Here is an 18,364-nt window from a genome sequence, read left to right as displayed (position 1 = left end):
CTTTAAATCTAAGATCTAAGATAACAGTACTCTGATATACAGTATTGCACTTCATCCCAACCTAAACCATGCTCCAATTACTTTACTTTTGATCAGTACTTAACCCTATAACACCAAAGGTATCATATTTGATACATGAGTTTTTCAGCCCTCCACATGAGTAGTGTAATATTTTTGAAAAACCTGATGTATACACAGATGATGTATGCACAGATGTGATATTTGACAATATTTTTGTTTGTTTGTTCAGAGGGACCAATAGAGGCTCCAAGTTCAAAGAATTGGAATAATTCTGTTAATTATTTAATGATTTGGGCAGCCAACAGTGAAGTACTTGTGGGTGTTATCAGCCCTCCAGCCTCAGGGGGCAGTGATGAGCTTATTAAATCTTAGTGCACCACATTGAGACACCTTCAAAACCTTACTTGGCCAAAGGTGATTTGGCCAAGTATGATCATGTGATCATGTGATTTCCTGCTTTGTCTGCATCTCTAATGGACTGATGGATAAATAACATTTTCTGCAGTGTGATAACAAAATGCCAGAGATAATGTATCCTTAAATGAGTAACATTTCTTATCCAAGAGCCAAGCACCGGATCCCAGTGTACTATCAGTCCTAATAATGAGTGATTCTTGGTCATGTGTGAGTAATAAAATCCAGCACACTGTTTATTTCCTCAACCTGACCTCTTTTCAGAGCACACATAACTAGGATTATTACACAGACCGCAGTGATTGTTTTCAGAACTCTCTGTTTATAACAAGCGTTGCATAAAGTAAGTTTTGTGAAGCTGCATTTGTGTGTGTGTGTGTGATTGACAGTAACAGCTTCGATGCAGCTAAGGGGAAAACAGTCCATTCATCATATTTGGGTGCAATGCCAGAATGACTTTCATCACATTCTCGAACATTTTGTCTCTTTTTGTCATCCTCTATTTTTTATCTCTCCTTATTTCTCTTGCTCTGTTCTGTTCTATTGTCTCCATATCTCCCCCTCTTTCCTTCTCTCCCTCCCTCTCTCTCTCTCTCTCTCTCTCTCTCTCTCAGTATCTTCCCCCTCCGGTCTTCCCATGGGCCCAGAGGAGATGATAAGGTGATGTCATACCTCCGCTTCCTGGGGATGTGAGTAACTGTACCCTGTGTGCCTTGGGCCATGGCAGGGAGTGTGTTTGTGTGAGTGTGAGAATCAGCAAGTTTGTGTTTTTGAATGAGACTGATTTAAATAGAGAGGAGAGGAGAACAAGGAGCGAGACAATTGTGAATGACTGCAAAAGCAGCTTTGCACACATGTTCTTAAGTTATTGCTGAAAGCCACACGCACAAATTCAGTTTTTTGCAGGTTTAGCAGGTTGTAGGACTACTGACTTGTGTTCTTACTAACGTTAATCTGCCGCTTCAAAAGAATATAGTCGTACGCCTTTGATTGAAACATTGGGAAACCAGTTTTACAAACTCCTGAGTTTTTTTTTTGTCATTTCCCTTGAAATGAGCTTTTCCTCTGTGACGGTGGGATGCTACCAGCCTGTAGATGAAGAAACAGACCCGATACAGACCTCTGTGAACTAGATCAAACTGTCTCTTATCTGTGGCCTTGTGGTTTTGTTCGTGTGCTCTGGGTGCTCTCATTTGTGGAAGGTGGATTCAGTCCATGAACATAAACGCAGGTTACCTATTGATCTCAGGCTGAGTAAATGTGAAACACTTTCTAATGTCAACATCATCTACTGTGAGCTTTACTGAAGTTGGAACTTGTCTAATTTGGAGTCTAGTTTAATTTTATTTCAGAATCAGAATCAGAATCAGAATTGCCATGTAAGTGAAGAGGTTTCAAATTACTAGGAATTCCTAGTTTCTTTGGAATAGCACAATGATTTTAAAAGCTTGCCAAGGTGACTAATACTGCTTATTTATTTTTGCTATATAGTTTTTTTTTGTGTAGTTTTTACTGTTAACCAAACCAGTAAACCTTGGGAATGGTGATACATTTAAAAAAAATGGAAAAATTCGAACAGGGTTCAAATATGTAACTCTGTGACATTAAGTATAGTATTTTAATCACCACCATGAGTTTTTAGATTGATCACAATGCATGGAGCTCAATCACGATCAACATGCTTATTTTTGAAATCAAAATTATGTATCTGGGCTTGATATAGTCAAGCAGATGCTCTTATCCAAGATTTGAGAGTCGCCTAATGAAGCCCAGCTCGCCTGCTGTGATCTCTGAAAAACAAATTTTAGTAGACAAACATCTACATTGTGTAAATAATCTTGTCAGTTTGATGTTTTGGGGGTTTCTTGTAAATAAATTGCTGTTTAGCAGGTGGTAGAAATAGAAATAGAAGTAGAAATATAATTTACTGTATAGTATGCTTTAAAAAATTGCTGTTAAACATGTTAATTCGAAAATATGGTGACTCAAGATGTTATTGAATTCATATTAAGTTGTTTTACTGAGTTCTTATTATTTTGCTAATCTAAAAATACTTTAAATAACATGTAGCAACACTGAAATCCGGTAGTAAATTATGGGTACAATGTACGGTCATTTGTGAAAACAGTACAGGCAGCAGTGTGTTCTTAACTGCTTCAAATGAAATACAACTCAGCTCAGTCTTGTTGTTGGACAGCTGACTATCCCACCCACTGTTATGTTACACTAACAGACGTGTTATTTTCAGCGAGAGCTCTTGGCATACATTTTTAGTAAAATTATACAGACAAACTCTTTGGGAGGAGAACAAGTTGGAACAGAAGGAGAAAATCTGAAAATAAAGGACAGCAAAATAGAGAGGACCCCCCCTCCGTTATCCATTTAAAACATGCCTGGGCCCTGTGCCTCGGGCAGGTGTGGTGGACGGCAACATGAAGCTGTAAAGCGATGTTGAGTGTGTGCTTGAAGCAGTTCCCTTATAAATCAAACATAAAACCATGCTGGCGCTGCAGTCCATCTGGGTCCAGGAACAGCACTTTGAACAGCCATCACGTGGAGCTTTAACCTCAAAAGTTCAGTCGAGTTCAGCCTCGATGGTGCACTTAAAAGGTTAACACTGTGATGTTTAAGCTTGTCGCAGTCTTCTATATTGCTGGTGCTGAACTACATGTTTGGCTGAGTTGAGAAAGGCATTTGTTGCCATTTATTACATGCTTTCCACTAATTTCCAATTTCCAATATTTTCCTTGCATTGGGAGGAATGAAAATGAATCTTTTTGAATATTATATCCAAAATTACTAATGTAAGTCCATAAGACAAAAGTATTGGGCTGCCTGACTATTACACCAACAGGGACTTTAATGGCATCTAAAAGACAGCTTTGCAGCTTTAACAGCTTTGACTCTTCTGTGGAGGCTTTCCGCAAGATTTTGGACTGTTTCTGTGGGAACTTTTGCCCCATCATGCAGTAGGAGCATTTTTGAGGTCAGATGCTGATGTTGGACAAAATGTCTGGCTCTCACTTTCTGTTCTAGTTCATTCCAAAGGTGTCGGATGGGGTTGAGGTCAGGGTTCAGTGTGGACCAGTCAAGTTCTTCCACACCAAACTCATCTGACCTTGCTTTGTGCACAGTCATGCTGGAAGGACCTTCCTCAAACCGTTGCCACAAAGTTGGAAGCATTAAGATTTCCTTTCAAGTAACGGGCTGAGCCCAACCCCTGAAAACCAGCCCCATTCCAATACCTTTGTCTGTATAGTGCATGATAGTCAGCAACTGAGTGCTGCCAGAAAGAAAGCATAAAGGTCCTGTATACTGTCATCTATCCAGTCTCTTAAAAAAGGATTTTTATATGGTAAAATTTTCCAAAAGCAAAGTGTGTTTGTTTTTCAAAATGTAAGGCTGATCTTTTCTCTGACGAAACTGTCCCTGTAGCCTGAAAGTGGACCTTGACCCCTTGAGTAAAATTACTGGGCTTTTATACGTCCACCATCCATTCCTGCCTTTGTCCAGTGAGTTTTCCACAATATGTCGCACTTCCTGGTCTCTTGAAACTGTCGCCATGCAGCAGTTACATTTTGTTCTCAAACTGTACAACGTTAACCCGTTTAGAGTAAGTGGAATTTTTCGAGAGATAGCATTCAAAGTATATTTCATTTTGTTAATAAGATGCTTGAACTTAACTGGACGCCAGTCTGAAAATGATGGTGTAAAAAGACAAACTTTAAATGTGACCGTCATTTGCAAAGACTCTTCTGTTCTTTGCTCACCTTCTACCATTAGGCTCTGCTTTTACACCCCTTCCCTCTCTCCCCCCTCCACTTCTATCACCCCCTCACCTTTTGAGGTCAGCAGACAATGGGTCACTTCAAAAGGCCATTTCTGTAGAATGAGAGAACAATTATAGCCGCTCCTCTGGTCTGGGCACACACAAAAAAAGGATGTTGCCTAAAAACAGAAAGGAAAGGAAGCATGGACAGGATAAAATGGGGGAGTGAGTAAGACAGAAAGAAAGAGAGGAAGCCACAGTATCCTGCAATGACATGGCCACAGCCACAACCAAACAGTATGAGGTATCTGGGATGTGCGGAATGTGAGGTATTCGCCATGAATAGGTCTCAGCATTTGTTTAAAGATCTATTTTTCCCTGAGTTGGATGAAGTTTTTTCTTCTTTTTATTTTCATGTTCTGAATGACAGGAAGGGGAAAGGGAAAAGGAAGAGATAAGAGGTTAAACTTGGACATTTCTTTCCCAGAAAGGAGACTGGGCAGCGAAGCGGAGAAGAGTGGGTGTAATGGTTTTGCTTACGCATTCAGTGCCAGAATAAGAATTATTCCATGACGACTTCCAGGGAAATGAAAAGAGGATACTGTAATGCTTTTTGCATCATGTCCTTGACACAAGTGCGGTGATGCCTCTATTTTTCACATGACTTTCTGCTCCTGTTTCTACATAACAAAAAATAACCATTTGGATGTTTTTTACTTCACAGAACTTAAGAAGAGTTTGTTCAAAGAAGCAGAATGATACTCATGACAATGATTTTCATGGGAGATTTATTGAGATTGCCTTCAAAAACAAAATTGGATATGGGATTTCAATCAGGTCATCGACGAATGAAAGCCATCAAATAAAATAAGCTTCCGTTTTTGGTGTTAAATATAGTCAGATAGTGTACAGACATATGAATTCCACTCAACAAAACATCAGTTTTCTTTTTCCATTTTTCATGAAAACTGTGTCCCATACTGTTGGGATGAATTCCAATTTATAGTTGTTTGTAATACTAAGCATCATTATTATCATCCTCAATTTCCTTATTGCCTGGAAAATCATCAGCTTCAGTGAACAATACTTTGTAATAATACAGTTCAACAGTTGGCTCTTTCCTGTTTTCTGAGCGTCATCAGGAAGTCTAAAACGTCACAGTTACTTTGAAAGACGCACTAATAAAAGATGTTTTCAGCAGAAGGAACCAGGGCTCAGTTTCCCATAGGATGCTGAGTAACATGTCACGACATCAGCTGCCACAGTTTACACAAAGGGTTTAAGAAACTAATATCCTCACTTTAATCATATATTGTATTTGTACACGCATGAATGACTGTGTGCTAAAATAATGCGAGGTGTTGAGCTGCAGCATAGGTGTCAGTTGTGTAAATTCCCAAGATGTTAAAAGGATAAAAGGAAACAGAAAAAGATATGACTTCACTGCTAGCTATTCCATTCAGGATATTTTTGACCATCACAGGCGTCATCGCTGCAGTTGGTCCGTGTGTGAGAGTGTATTTGTGTATCTGATACATCACAGCTGAGAAGACAGGGCAGTTTCCGGTTTCAACAAAGTGTGTGTGTGTGTGTGTGTGTGTGCCTACGCAACTAAAACAATGGATGACAGTTCTGCCATACTTGCGGAAGCACAAGCAGTGATTTACAGAGTCACACTCAAAATGTGTTAGACACCAGGGTGAAGACTGTGTGTGTGTGTGTGTGTGTGTGTGTGTGTGTGTGTGTGTGTGAGAGAGAGAGAGAGAGAGAGAGAGTGAGAACAACACACACTGACTGCAGGTGTGACAGGGGAGACAATCACCCAGTCAATGATTCTCCATGTCATACAGTTTGTTTTGGACATTTGTTGGTTCATGCAGTGTCTGTTAGTGGACATCCATCGTCAGACATCCATCGTCAGACTCTGCATGACCCTTCACACGACCCTTGGTAGCATCTAATACCCATGTTCCCCGAAGCTACAGCCACACTAGTATGTTTTCATTTTAAAACAAAGTTTTATAACAAAAACAACCTCCATACAGACAAGTGTTGTAGCACCATTTCAGATGTGACCTCTGTCAATACTAACATGTCTGAAAACACATGTCCACCCAGGTCTCAACTAGTATGGGTCTGAGTCTGTAAATTGATCACTTGCTAACATATCATTAAAAGTTTAAAGTTTAAAGAATAGCTAAAAAGTTTGGGAAATTCAATTCAGTTCAATTTAATTCAATTTATTTGTATAGCGCCTATTCACAACAGAAGTTATCTCTTGACGCTTTCCAATTACAGCAGGTCTAGACCATACACTTTAATTAAGTTTTGTAATACAGAGAACCCAACATTCCTCCATGAGCAAGCATTTAATGACAGTGGTGAGGAAAAACTGCCTTTTAGAAGGCAGAAACCTCGGAGCAGACCCCATCTCTAGGTGGGCGTCCATTTGCCTTGACCGGTCGGGTCACTTATGCACTTATTTGCTTTCTTGTCAGGATTTGGATGGGAAGACTGATACTGTGACTGCGTATTTTGTTTATTCAGTGTGAAGCTTAGCATAGTTTTGTATAAAGACTCAGATGGGGGCAGTTCCTAGGTGAGGTCTGACTAAAGGTTAAAAAAAAAAATCCACCTAGCAGTATCTCTGAAGCTCATGAATATGCACATTATATTTTGTTTGTTTAAATGTCAGACTGTTCCCTTAAGGAGCCTACATGCTACTAGTAAAAGAAGAAGAAGATGTTGGCTTGATTATGTTGGCTGTATTATATTTCTCTCCTGCTGCCCCTGCCTGCAAATTCTCTAATCATAACATTCAGGGCTAAAATACAAAATTTGCCCTAATGACAATATGGACATACCCCATTCCAGGTATGCCTCTGCCTGTCAGTAACTGGATAAGACATCTATTGTGGCAGCTTTGATGAATTCAATCCCAAAGCACATTGGAGACTTCAAGCTGCACTCAACAAGCATCCAGTCGCTTTTGGCTCATTGTCTTGTTTTGCTTTGTTTCGCCAGCAACATCGCAGCAACTCTCAGCTTACATACTTGCAAGCCGGTCATACGCCACCGAAATAGCAAAGAGACGACCCAAACGAGCTCCATGTGAGGAAGGCCAAACATATAGTGCACCAAAGACACTTGCATAAATCTCTCATTAATCCTTTTTCTTTTTCTTTCCTTTTTTTTTTTTTTTTTTGTAAAAAATAAAACAATGACAGCTGTGTCCCTTTCCCGTCACTGTACTGTGTGGCTAAATCCTAAAGGGTCCTCTGGTTGACAAATGCCATTGCCTGCCACTGAGGAAAAGCTGCATGTTTGGAGCCCCTGCAGAATGTGTCTATCCAGCACAAATCATCTATTAGGAAAACAGTTGCTGTAGGGCCAACCACAAGCATCCGGGCAATTCTCTGGGTCGTCAAAATGCTCCCTCTTGCTTTCTCTGTCCCCTTATTTTCTTTCCCTCCCTTCCCCGCCCCCCTCAGCCTTCCTCCCCTCTCGTCTCAGAGAGCAGTAGCAGAAATGGAGACCAGTGTCAGCATTTCCAGTTGGATCAGCTGACGGCTATGCATCCTCTATTTCCGCTCCTGTTGGTGTGTGTGTGTTGTGTGGAGGAGAAAGGTGAAGGGAATAGCATGCATACAGTAACGTTGACAAAGCATCTCTGTTTTCATGATGAGGCCACCAGAACAGGATGAGAGCAGAGGAGGAGCACAGAGGGGCAGAGTAGAATAAAAACAGGGCTTCAGTGACTTTTTATCCAAAGAAACGGGATGATATTTGTAAAGATTTTGTTCAGTGGAGCTCCATAAATGCCTTGTTATTGAGGGATGGATAAAAATATTCTAATATGCTTCTGTCTTAGTGTGTATTGTTAAAATCTTTCTGAAGTTGTTGTTGGAGTTTCCCAACAAGGGTTCAAATTAGGGCTCCTCTCTGATGAAAGGAAGGGATACAGAAACAACAAGAAATCAGATTAGAATAATTGATTTGGTGGGATAAATAAAGAAAAAAAATCTATTCTGGAAACTATATAGATAGATACTCACAAAGAGAAGAGAAGAACAAAGAGAGAGAGAGAGAGGGAGCGAGAGAAGGAAAGCTGGGAGAAAATGACGAGGAGAAAGCAAGAAAGACAGAGACAGAGTTTAACGGGGGTTGGAAACCGAGAGGTGGGCAGGAAGGGAGATTAAAGAAAGACGGAACTGAGGAAAGAGAGACGAGTAAGAGATGAGAGAGTGTCCCAGTTCCAGTGTGTGTAAACGTTGATCTCTCTCTCTCTCTCTCTCTCTCTCTCTCTCTCTGTGTGTGTGTGTGTGTGTGTGTGTGTGTGTGTTTGCTAGAGTGGTTTGTGTTGCAGGGAACTTGGCTGCTGTCAGGCTAGGGGACTCCCAGAGGAAGCCAATCCTTGTTCAGTTTACAGTGAATGATTCCCTTCCTGCCCTGCACAGCCCTGCAGGCCAGTGGCTAACCAGGTTTGTGTGTGTGTGTGTGTGTGTGTGTGTGTGTGAGTGTGTGTGTGTGGGTGGGTTTGTGCTGCTTCATAGGGTGGCCTGGTGGAACGAAGGAGAGAAGCCGTCCTGTAAATGAGAGGTCACAGGTTGTGTAATAGTCAGTGTTTGTCCACCAACAGCCATGTGTCCGGTCAGTGTCCTCAAGTTGGACAGACCTACCTGTTTGCTCGTTTTGTTTGCAGTCCGAATGCTTTTGGGATAGAAGACAGATTACCGTTTTGGTTATAACAAGTACAATTTTGTTCTTATTTAATCACTATTGGGTTGCTTGTCAAAGTGCTTTTTCTTCAAATGGGTTGAAGAGAGAAAAAAGGGAAAATATAGTTTTACTGAATTGATTATACAGTAGGAAAGTGGTGGGAGGAGTGCTCAGACCTTTTGCTTAAGTAGACTATAAATATCAATACTGCACTGTAAAAATCCTTAATTACAAGCCATGCATACAAATCGTACAGTAAGACGAATCATGCATCATGTTTCATAAGCTGTTAATATGTTTGCACTGTATGTAATATCTTTCAAAGCGACTATATATATCACTGCCAAAATTAGTAAAAAATGTAGTATTTTGCTCTGAAATGTAGAAGTATGAAGTGCCATAAAATAGACATACTGTGCGTCCTATAGCTGACAGTGCTGATACTTCACTGATTCCTGAGGAGGTACCTTTCAGTTGTTCAGCGAGAAGCCAGTGGCATATTATCAGGAAAACAAATCAGGGGATGGAAAGAAAGATTGTAAGGAGGATAACTTGGCTCTGATCTGACATTTAGAGAAGGTCATTAGAAAGTCATTTCTTAAATTGGAAAATGTAGAGCTATTGCTCAATTTGAAATAGTAATTTGTCACACTCTTGAAAAAGTAATAACCCTACTGTAAGCTTCCATGCCAACTCTGTTTAAATCCCACAGTAATATGGAACTTGTTGGAGCCATGAATCAGCTCCAGTCCTCCCCAACATCTTTAACCACGTTCCAGCGTTTCCTCCAGGATCTTTTTCCTGGCACGGCCTCTGAAACAGCATTTCAGGCCATGTTTTGTTTCAGCCGTTATGCATTAAGTATGGATTGTATGAATAATGCTTCTAAAAACTTGACTGGGGTCTTTTTCTGCATTGTGCTGGTGTCACCTGTAACAACTTCATGTTTTAATAGGAAAGTAGCAGCTTCATTTAAACTGAGCAAAATTGTTTTTCCTTAAAGCCTAATTCGCCAAATAATATTTGAATGATTGCAAACCAACCCAAAGTGTTGACGACCTGGCAACGATACTCAACAATCACCAAGCTTTCTCAAGAATCACCATGGGCACCTTTAGACGTCATTAGATACATTAACTTGGCTTTTCCACAAGGAAAATACGTTATAAATGCTGAACAATTTTTTTAAAAAATCGATAAATCGTATCAGATAAAACTTGAACTGCATTTTATTCTGGCAATGATTTTGTATGACTTCCTTTAAAAATGAATACACTTTTTCTTTTATCTAAAGTTTTGATTTTTGTTCAATTAAAAAGGTTTATCGTAGGTAGGATTGTTCAACAAATATCAGCAAAGTAACGTGTGAAAAAAGTGTTGGGATCTGAATTGAGACTAAAATAGTGACGGTGCTTTTTCATCTCCCTAAAATTACGCCTTGTCATGTTTTAGATATTTTCGATTACGTGTCATTTTATGTGTTTAATGATGGAGGATTTGGTGATACACGTGTTTGTTTTTTCACACGTGGTTCTGACAGTAACTTTACCTAATGTATGATTTATTTTATCGAGATTTGGTGGGATCCTTTCTGAGATCAAAACACAGAAGTTTTTAAAGCCCTCAGTGCCAACCTGAGTGAAACGCCAAACCTAAAGCAATGCTGCCATCTTGTGGTCAAACATTATGATTTCTAATGCTTGTTTCATGGGTAGGAGCATGTCCCTGGTAAACACCTGTGTGCCATTTATTTATAAATCAAACAGCGCAAATGTTCACACACACACACACACACACACGTACACAAACACACACACACACAACAAGCTGATTTCCAACAGATGTACTGACACTGACAAAAAATGATGTATGTGCACTTAAAAACTTTAATTCACATGTCTGTGTTACGGGAAGAACACAGTTACAGAAAATCAGACAAACTATTTTTGTGGATAATAATGCAGACTTTGTAAATGTAATACATTTAAATACACTTAATACAATATGTATTGCTTTGAAAAAGGCGGTCATGTTACTGTTAGTAGAATTAAATCTTACTATAAATAAATATTCACAATAGTAATTTAACATATTATAATGTTACAGTAACATGTGTTTCCAGGGAAAACAAACAAACAAACAAAAAGATACATTTATTGAAAGATTTGCTGGGATGTGAAGCTGATCCATTTTGATTTTGGTCTCTCCTTCCTTAAACAAAATCAACTAATCCAAACTTGGGTATTTCTTGTCGCTAAGATGCAAACTCTTCTTTGTTTTCTCCTTTTCCCAAACACACAACTCAATAGTAACTTCACTGACTGCTGAAACAAAGTTTTCACATCTGTCTTGAAGGCTTTCTGGCAGCCTGGACCTGGACGCATAATAACAATTTAATAATACAATATAATCACACAATCACACAAATGTTTCACTGATTTCCCGGCTAACCCTTTCATAAACAAGAGTGTTTTCTCCAGGAGCAGCATTTTAGCACTAAGACTATGTCATTTCAAGTTTGTTCTCTGACCTAGAATTGAAACTTTTGTAAATGTTCTGTTGTTGTTGTTGTTTTTGTTTTTTTGAAACGCTCTTTGAAAACTGTTGATATTCCCCATAGCACACAAGTGGTTACAGAAACAGGCTTGAGCAGATTAAAAGTAGTTACCAGCAACATTGCCAGTCATTCAGAAGTCAACAAATATCCAACCTACTGAAGTACAGTTAAGGCACTGCAATAATCATATTAAAACTTTTTTTCCCCCGCACTGTAAAATAACGAGTTTGAATCCAAAGCCAGATGGTCGGATTTTTAGTTTTTACTGCCTTGTTGGTTTCCTTTGTGCCAGACATGATCAACTGTGAAAGTATTTCTGTGTAAAAGCGGCCCGTTGCTTTCTTCCAGCGGTGGTATTTCATACTGGAGTTCAAAGTGGGCAACCATTTTTCAGGGCTGTCATGCACTGATACCACATGTGTTTTCTACCTGCAGTGAGAAGGCATGTATGGACTAATATGCAGAAAGTATTTTAGATACTAGCTCATACAGCTGTGATGATCATATACAGCATAAGCTGCTTAGCCAGGGCTCATATTCCCTGCATAAACAGGAGAACATTATGGCTATTAACGTTGAAACAGAGCTTTAACGAACTGTACAAAACAGCTTTATGCGTTTCCCTCAGGCTTTCCTGCCCTGTTACGTTGATTTGAAGTGACCTTTAGATGGGATACTTTGCCCGGAATCAAACAAGATTTCAGTGAGCATGTCCGTGGTTCCTGGTGCCGTCTTGCTTCACATGTTGCCTACAGGCCTTGGCAGGAAAAAGATGGCCTTCTGACCCTGGTGGGTGTCTGGTCCTGCTTTGGGTTTACCGTTCCTCTTCAGCCCAACATACCAGTTGTACTTCTGGGAGCGATATGTGTTGTAGTGGTTTTCTTCGTACTTCTCCAGGAAGTAACACTCATCGTTCAGTGCTTGCTGGGACAATAAAAGGGAGACAAAAAAATGCTTGTTTTATTGCGAGTCTTCTAATTCTTTCTCTAAATTCAATTTAAATGTTGTGTGGGAATACACACAGAGTAAACAATAGTGTAGTGTGCTAAACCATATTGACATGAAAAATGTGTAACTAATTAATAGTTTATGTTACTCATTTGTTTTCCCTAAGCAGTTTCCTTTGGTTACCCTTTGGCTCTGTGATTTTCCAGTGTTTTGCAGTTATGGAAATAACCTAAGCTGATACAATACTGCAGGAATTAGTGAGTTTGAACTTGCACTGACAGGTATTATGTGACGAGATAAAAAAAAAAGCTCCTAAAAGCATTAGGTAAGAATGAGAAAGAGAAATAAGATCCCATTTTATCATAATGTAACATCTGTGCTCTGCTTTAATATTGAAATGACTTCATCCTCAACATCTAAAATTTGGTTTGCTTCATGGCGGTGGTAGCTTAGAGATAAAACTCAGAAATGTAAAAACTCACCGATCCGTAGAGGAGTCCATTTTTGTTCATAGCCAGGTACCTTCCTGTCCTTTCCCCCTTGACAACCACCACTCCTGCACTCACAGCCTTTATCCTCAGGATGTCTGCAACACAAACGTGTGACACCGTTCAACATAAACTGCATCAGTTTATCTGTTGCCTTTCCAAGGATGGAGTTGAAGATAAACACAACGTAACCGCTGCCTTCCTACTGAAATATTCGCCCAGCAAAGGCCTTGTGTACAGCTCATAAGAGCTTTAACAGTTCTTTCAAGTAATTATTAACTTAATACACTCTTGAGATTCAGTAGCTTTGTCTTACTTTTTCAAGTTCAGTTATCAAGTTTATCTTTTGTTTATCATTATTTGAACAACCATGAGGAGTTGTAATCAACAGTAAAGTTAAAGCTTGTTAAAAGTGGTAAAAGTCAAAATATTGAACAGTTGATATGGTTTACATGTGGAGCATTTGTTCGGCTTCATTTGATTTTTATTTATTTATTTTTTTTTGTATGATGTCATCCCTCTCTCCTCCATATCTTTCAGTTTGTTTTCCTGATTCTTAGATACAACAAAAGCAGTTACACATCAAAAAGAAAGAAAGAAAAATATTACCATAAGGGTCATTCTCCTGCCTGCCACCATTCACTGTCCCATCTGGTAAAATCCTGAGGTGATATCCTCCATTCTGGCTGTACAGTCTGGTCAGCGTCCGCTGCTCTTGCCTGGACAGGTCCAGAGATGAAGGTCCCAAAGGCAGCACTGTAACGTTTCCCTCAGACATCCCGCAGACAGTCTGAGGCTTGGACGAAGCGGATTGCTCCTGTGTCTGAAATGACAGAGGAGATCCACCGCGTTCACTGCTCGTGTCACCTGGATTCTGTCTGAGACACGACAGAAAACAGGCACGGGAGGACATCGCTGCCTTCATGATGATTACAGGAAATGCCCTCCTCTCAAGCCCTCCTTAATCACTTTCTTCCACTCTCTGCGTCTCTGTTACTCTCTATCAACCATTTAAGGTACTCTATTCTTTCATGAAGTGATGAAATCAGCTGAAATCATCAGATCTGGATGGAGGCCAGGCAGACCCACATGACCAAACTTGTTTTTCCGACTGAACATCTCTCAGATTCTTTCTTTTGTGAGAATAATTTCCAGATGGCGGTGATGTAACTTTCACCTGAAATCGGTGCAAGGCCAGACAAACAAAATAAGCAACATGTGGACACAATGAAGGACGAAGAAAAGTTGCTATGATGGTATTTTTACTCCCTTCTGGAAATGTTGCAAGTGCCAGCAATAGTCCAACAAGTAAATGCAACAGTTTTAACACCTAATATTGTAATCCACAGTTGAGCCATTTTCCTCCCATTGCTTGAAGCCAAAATGCTTTGACACCATGCATTCGCTTGGCTTTAGCTGACCAGAAAATAAAAATCTCCAACAGCTACTTGAAATCTTTCCGCTTGTGGAACTACAGTCCATCCAGCCCTGTCTGTCTTACCACTGGACTGTCTGCTTCCTCAAACTCTTATCCAAAAAAACAATCAAGCCCTCAATATCCTGGAGGGTAGAGATCCCAGAGCAGCAGTGGATGTCATAAAGTCTGTCAGATGGAAAAGGAGCGGGGAAGCGGTGAAGGATCCGGCCAGCAGTGTTTCTGTACAAACCCAGACTTTGTTATCATATGTAGCCAGAGGTAGAGTTTAACTGCAACAGAGCCAGGCTAGCCCACATCTGGAATGTCTTGGAAAGGCATAACAGAGCGAAGGAAGAGGGGAACGAGAGAGGGAGAAGGAAAGCGAAAGACAGAGCAGTGCAAAGCCACAAGAGGAATGTAAGGCCTACCCGCTTCATAGCCAGTTTTTCCTAAGAACGAGACCTGGAGAAGAATGTTGTATTACGGGATATGGGGTTACTTAGTGCCAAACTGATCCCTGGGGATTGTTGGACAGAACAGCTGGTGGGGGGGTGACATCAAAAAGCCAAAATTTGACCGAGTCAGAGTGCAGATGCGTGCGAGGAGACTGAACCTGTGTGTATGTTTGGATAGGGGGGTGACAGCTGAGGAGAGATGATGTTTGGGGGCTGAAGTAGAGTAAAGTTTGGCTGGAAATAAAATGATGCTGATTCACAGATGTGTCATTAAGAGTCATGAGGATATATAAATATATATATAAAAACAAAAACAAAAACGTGCACAAACCAGAATTAATTCCTCCCGCTAAGAAAGATCAGTATCAGCTTGCTTTCCTGGCATCAGTTATTAGTGACTCAGCAGCCGTGATTTCTAGTTAAGTGCATTCCCGTAGAAACAAGGCTCCTCTGATCTGAATCATTCACCTACCTGTGAGAAAGTCATGTGACGGCGCCCCTGATGAGCCAGCATGTCCCCCCTCTTTTCCACTCTTGGTGTATTTTGCCAAACTCTCTTCCTCAGGAATGGCTCGTCTTCAGAGACTTTAACGTGCGCCTCGGTGTTTGTACCCTCCTCCCTCACCTCACCACCCTTCTAACAACGTCAGAGGACTCATTTTAACAGGCCAACGTCAGGACTAAAATTACAGCACCGGAGCAGAGATAGAGAGAGAGAGAGACTGAGACAGGGTGACGTAAGTGTCCGGGCTGTGGGATCCAGCCAGGGCCTGGAAATTAGCAGAGCTGCCCGTCTGACTGAGCGCTGATACATTCTTATGGCTGTGTCCTCCTGGAGACACTGAAGAGAACACAATATAAACATTTATAAAAGACACAGTGACGACTTCAGTTTCCAGAAACTTACATAATGCAAGTGCCTCGGCCCAGCGGTGACAGTGCGGGGGACAGCTGGGATCACGTTGCAGGATTACATTACTCCATATTCCTGCACAGTTAAAATATGTAGAGCTCATCATAAACCAAAAAATACACTGAATGAACTCCAATCCTACATGCAGTAAATGTCCTCAATACATGGATGAAGTACAATCATAAAGGCGAGAGGTCAGGATTCCAGTTTTGTGCCTGAGACCCCAACAGGAGTCAGCAAACAGGAACACTGACACTCCTCAACGAAGATGCTGGACTGGATCCAAGCAGTATTTCAGATAGCAGTATTAATAATGCAAGCAGAAGACAAAGAATACAAAGCTAATAAGGGAATCAAAGAATCACTTTAAGCCTGACACGAGATACACTTTCAGTTTAAATAAACTGCACAGAAAACACACATCCACAAAACATTTCCTAGAGCCCTGCCCTCTACTTTGTGATAACTTTTCGAGTGGTAGCACTAATTTGAAAAATACATATTTCGATGTGCAAAGTGAGGAATTTCACAAAATGGTGGAAATGCAAGCAATCTCGGCGTCTGTTTTTGCACACTTTCGCTGTTTGCTTCGCACTTGCATGACGACGATCAGCAGCAGTTTGCAGGCTGGCTGAATCGTTCACGGCGGCTGCCTCGTCTCTGTCTTCTAATGGACACTTCAAGATCTTCTCTCTATAATTCATCCCTGTGAGGAACATCTGCATTTTAGAAACACTCAGTCTCTCGAAGCTGTATAACCTTGAGACTATGTAGAGAATGTGCAGCAAAAAGAAGAAGCACCTTGCCAAAAAGTGGAGAGTCTGACCTACTTTTCTCTCACCTTTACAGCCTCGCTCTCTTAATTTTTTTATTTTCTGGAAATAGCTGCTTTGCTTCTATTTACCAGGAGATGGCAGAATAGATCTGATTCACACCTATTGTAGTACTTTACAAATTACCTTACAAATTATCACAAAAATATATGAATAGTGTAAAGGTAAGGTAAAGGTAAGTAAAGGGCTACTGCATACATAAACACTTAGGCAACAGTTTCTTTCTGTCTGCTCTGGTCCAGGATTAATAGATGTGGTTTTTTTTTGCTGTTGTTGTTGTTGTCATCATAGTTTCACCTTAGATGCTGTGATAAGCATAGATAAGGTGAAAGTTTTAGAAAACCACTGCTTATTTGCACGTGTGTGTACGACGTTACATTAAGGATTCATTTTAGAGTTCTGTTTGGAACAACCTGAAATGTTTAATTCAAAATTCAAGATTCAAAGATTTTATTGTCAATTCACCATACGTGCAGGACATACAGGAGAATCAAATTAATGTTTTTCTCTCACCTTAGTACTAATGCCGTGCAATTAATTCAATACAAGATGAGAAAAAGATGATATATATATGTATATGTATATCAGTGTAAAAAAATAAATAACACTCTAGGGGAATATAAAGATTCTGTCAATTAAAAAATAATTTTTAGGTCAGTTTTGCTCTCCACCAACTCCTGAGGGAAATTTCGGTCTCCTTAGCTGCTTTATGCTTTGCTCCGCTGTGTTCAGCAGTTAGTTGCTGACTTTGCCTGTATGTCATTTGATGCTGGCAGGTAGAGTGCAAATGGTTTATCAGAGTTTTTACGCTGAAAGCAGCCGCTGATGGAAACAATGCTGATGATAGTCATTAGAGTTACCAGAAAGAGAGAAGTTGTCGGCCGTGAAATCAAAACAATGAGCTGAAAGATGCTGAAAGATGCTCTTTCCTCATGGTGAAAACACCTCGGGATGAGAATACAGACACAGTCCATGGAAGAGAAAGTAATAAAATATCTAAATGGAAGTATGAAAAACTTGAGAATTGACAATTAAACAAGGCTGTGAAGAGGAGACGGAGGTGGACGCAGCTGGCACCTTGTCAGAATAAACCTTAAGACCTCAAACGCACCAGCAGCTGCATTAATGCCGCAGATCTATATTTTACATTAAACGCTGGTCTGAATTCCAAGCAAATGTGTGTAAAATTAAGGAATATGTTGGCATGGATTTTTAATCCATGTGGCTGTAAACTGGAAGAGACGCAGTTTGCTACAGTAAATGTAAGAAATATAAGTACTTGTCAGCTGTCATTTGCATCATGTTCATGAAGAGGAAATGGAAACATGCATATTTTTAGCCATTGAGTCAATAATTATGTTACTGTTCACTCATCGAGAAGCTTTTAGTGAGAGAGGCTGATGCAAAAATGAAATTAGAGAGGGTCAGGTGTAATATTTTTGCAATTTAATTTTATTTATGATTTTGTAAGACAACTGTCACTTTTTAACAGTGGCTTTATTTTTCATTTACAACAGGAGCCATTGTTGAAACTGATCAATCATGCAGCAGTCTGTGTGTCCCACATGTACCGGACTACAAAGTGGTTTATTTTTGCCCCCCCCCCCCCCCCCCCCCCCACACACACACACACATATGACTTCCTGTAAATCGTTCTATCTGTGCACCACACTGTCACAGATGGAGAAATGAGCAAGCAGCCAGACACTGTACTGTGCTGTGGCACAGGAAATAGCGCAGCTCTTGACACTATAACCACAAAAACAAAATGTGCATGTGTCAATGGCGTGCATGTAATGTGTTAAAAAAAAAAATCTAAATTTGTCACCA

General features: G+C 40.2%; 1 protein-coding gene and 1 long non-coding RNA gene across 3 annotated transcripts; one reads left to right on the top strand and one right to left on the bottom strand.

Moving 5' to 3' along the window:
• The first annotated feature begins 365 nt into the window (after positions 1–365).
• LOC124071307 lies at positions 366–10,022 on the top strand. Its single transcript, XR_006845315.1, has 4 exons — positions 366–645; positions 1,050–1,124; positions 8,554–8,685; positions 9,636–10,022. It is a non-coding gene; the product is annotated as an uncharacterized LOC124071307 (long non-coding RNA).
• A 764-nt stretch (positions 10,023–10,786) lies between these two features.
• Positions 10,787–15,408, bottom strand: LOC124071136 (putative fibroblast growth factor 1). 2 transcript variants are annotated; one of them, XM_046411603.1, is made up of 4 exons: positions 15,261–15,408; positions 13,526–13,739; positions 12,911–13,014; positions 10,787–12,404 (listed from the first exon to the last, which is right to left on the bottom strand). In XM_046411603.1, the coding sequence occupies exons 1-4, from the start codon at positions 15,300–15,302 to the stop codon at positions 12,219–12,221; spliced, it is 546 nt and encodes a 181-aa protein (XP_046267559.1). In that variant the 5' UTR covers positions 15,303–15,408; the 3' UTR covers positions 10,787–12,218. The 2 variants fall into 2 exon arrangements, with proteins under 2 accessions (XP_046267559.1, XP_046267558.1); XM_046411602.1 differs by lacking the exon at positions 15,261–15,408 and having other exon boundaries at positions 13,526–15,170.
• Between the last annotated feature and the right edge of the window lie 2,956 nt (positions 15,409–18,364).

The sequence above is a fragment of the Scatophagus argus genome, chromosome 14 (genome assembly GCF_020382885.2).
Source record: "Scatophagus argus isolate fScaArg1 chromosome 14, fScaArg1.pri, whole genome shotgun sequence".
NCBI classification, from domain to species: Eukaryota; Metazoa; Chordata; class Actinopteri; family Scatophagidae; genus Scatophagus; species Scatophagus argus.
Note: the sequence above shows the minus strand (reverse complement) of the source record. Positions and strands in the feature narration are given on the sequence as shown.

Bases quoted from the DNA above. Each gene is read 5' to 3' on its own strand.
- LOC124071136 (XM_046411602.1), bottom strand. From the start codon at position 13,841: ATGAAGGCAGCGATGTCCTCCCGTGCCTGTTTTCTGTCGTGTCTCAGA. The intron at 13,015-13,525 runs GTAATATTTTTC...TTTGTGTTGCAG, and splicing joins GCAGGAGAATGACCCTTATG to ACATCCTGAGGATAAAGGCT. The intron at 12,405-12,910 runs GTGAGTTTTTAC...TTATTGTCCCAG, and splicing joins ATGGACTCCTCTACGGATCG to CAAGCACTGAACGATGAGTG.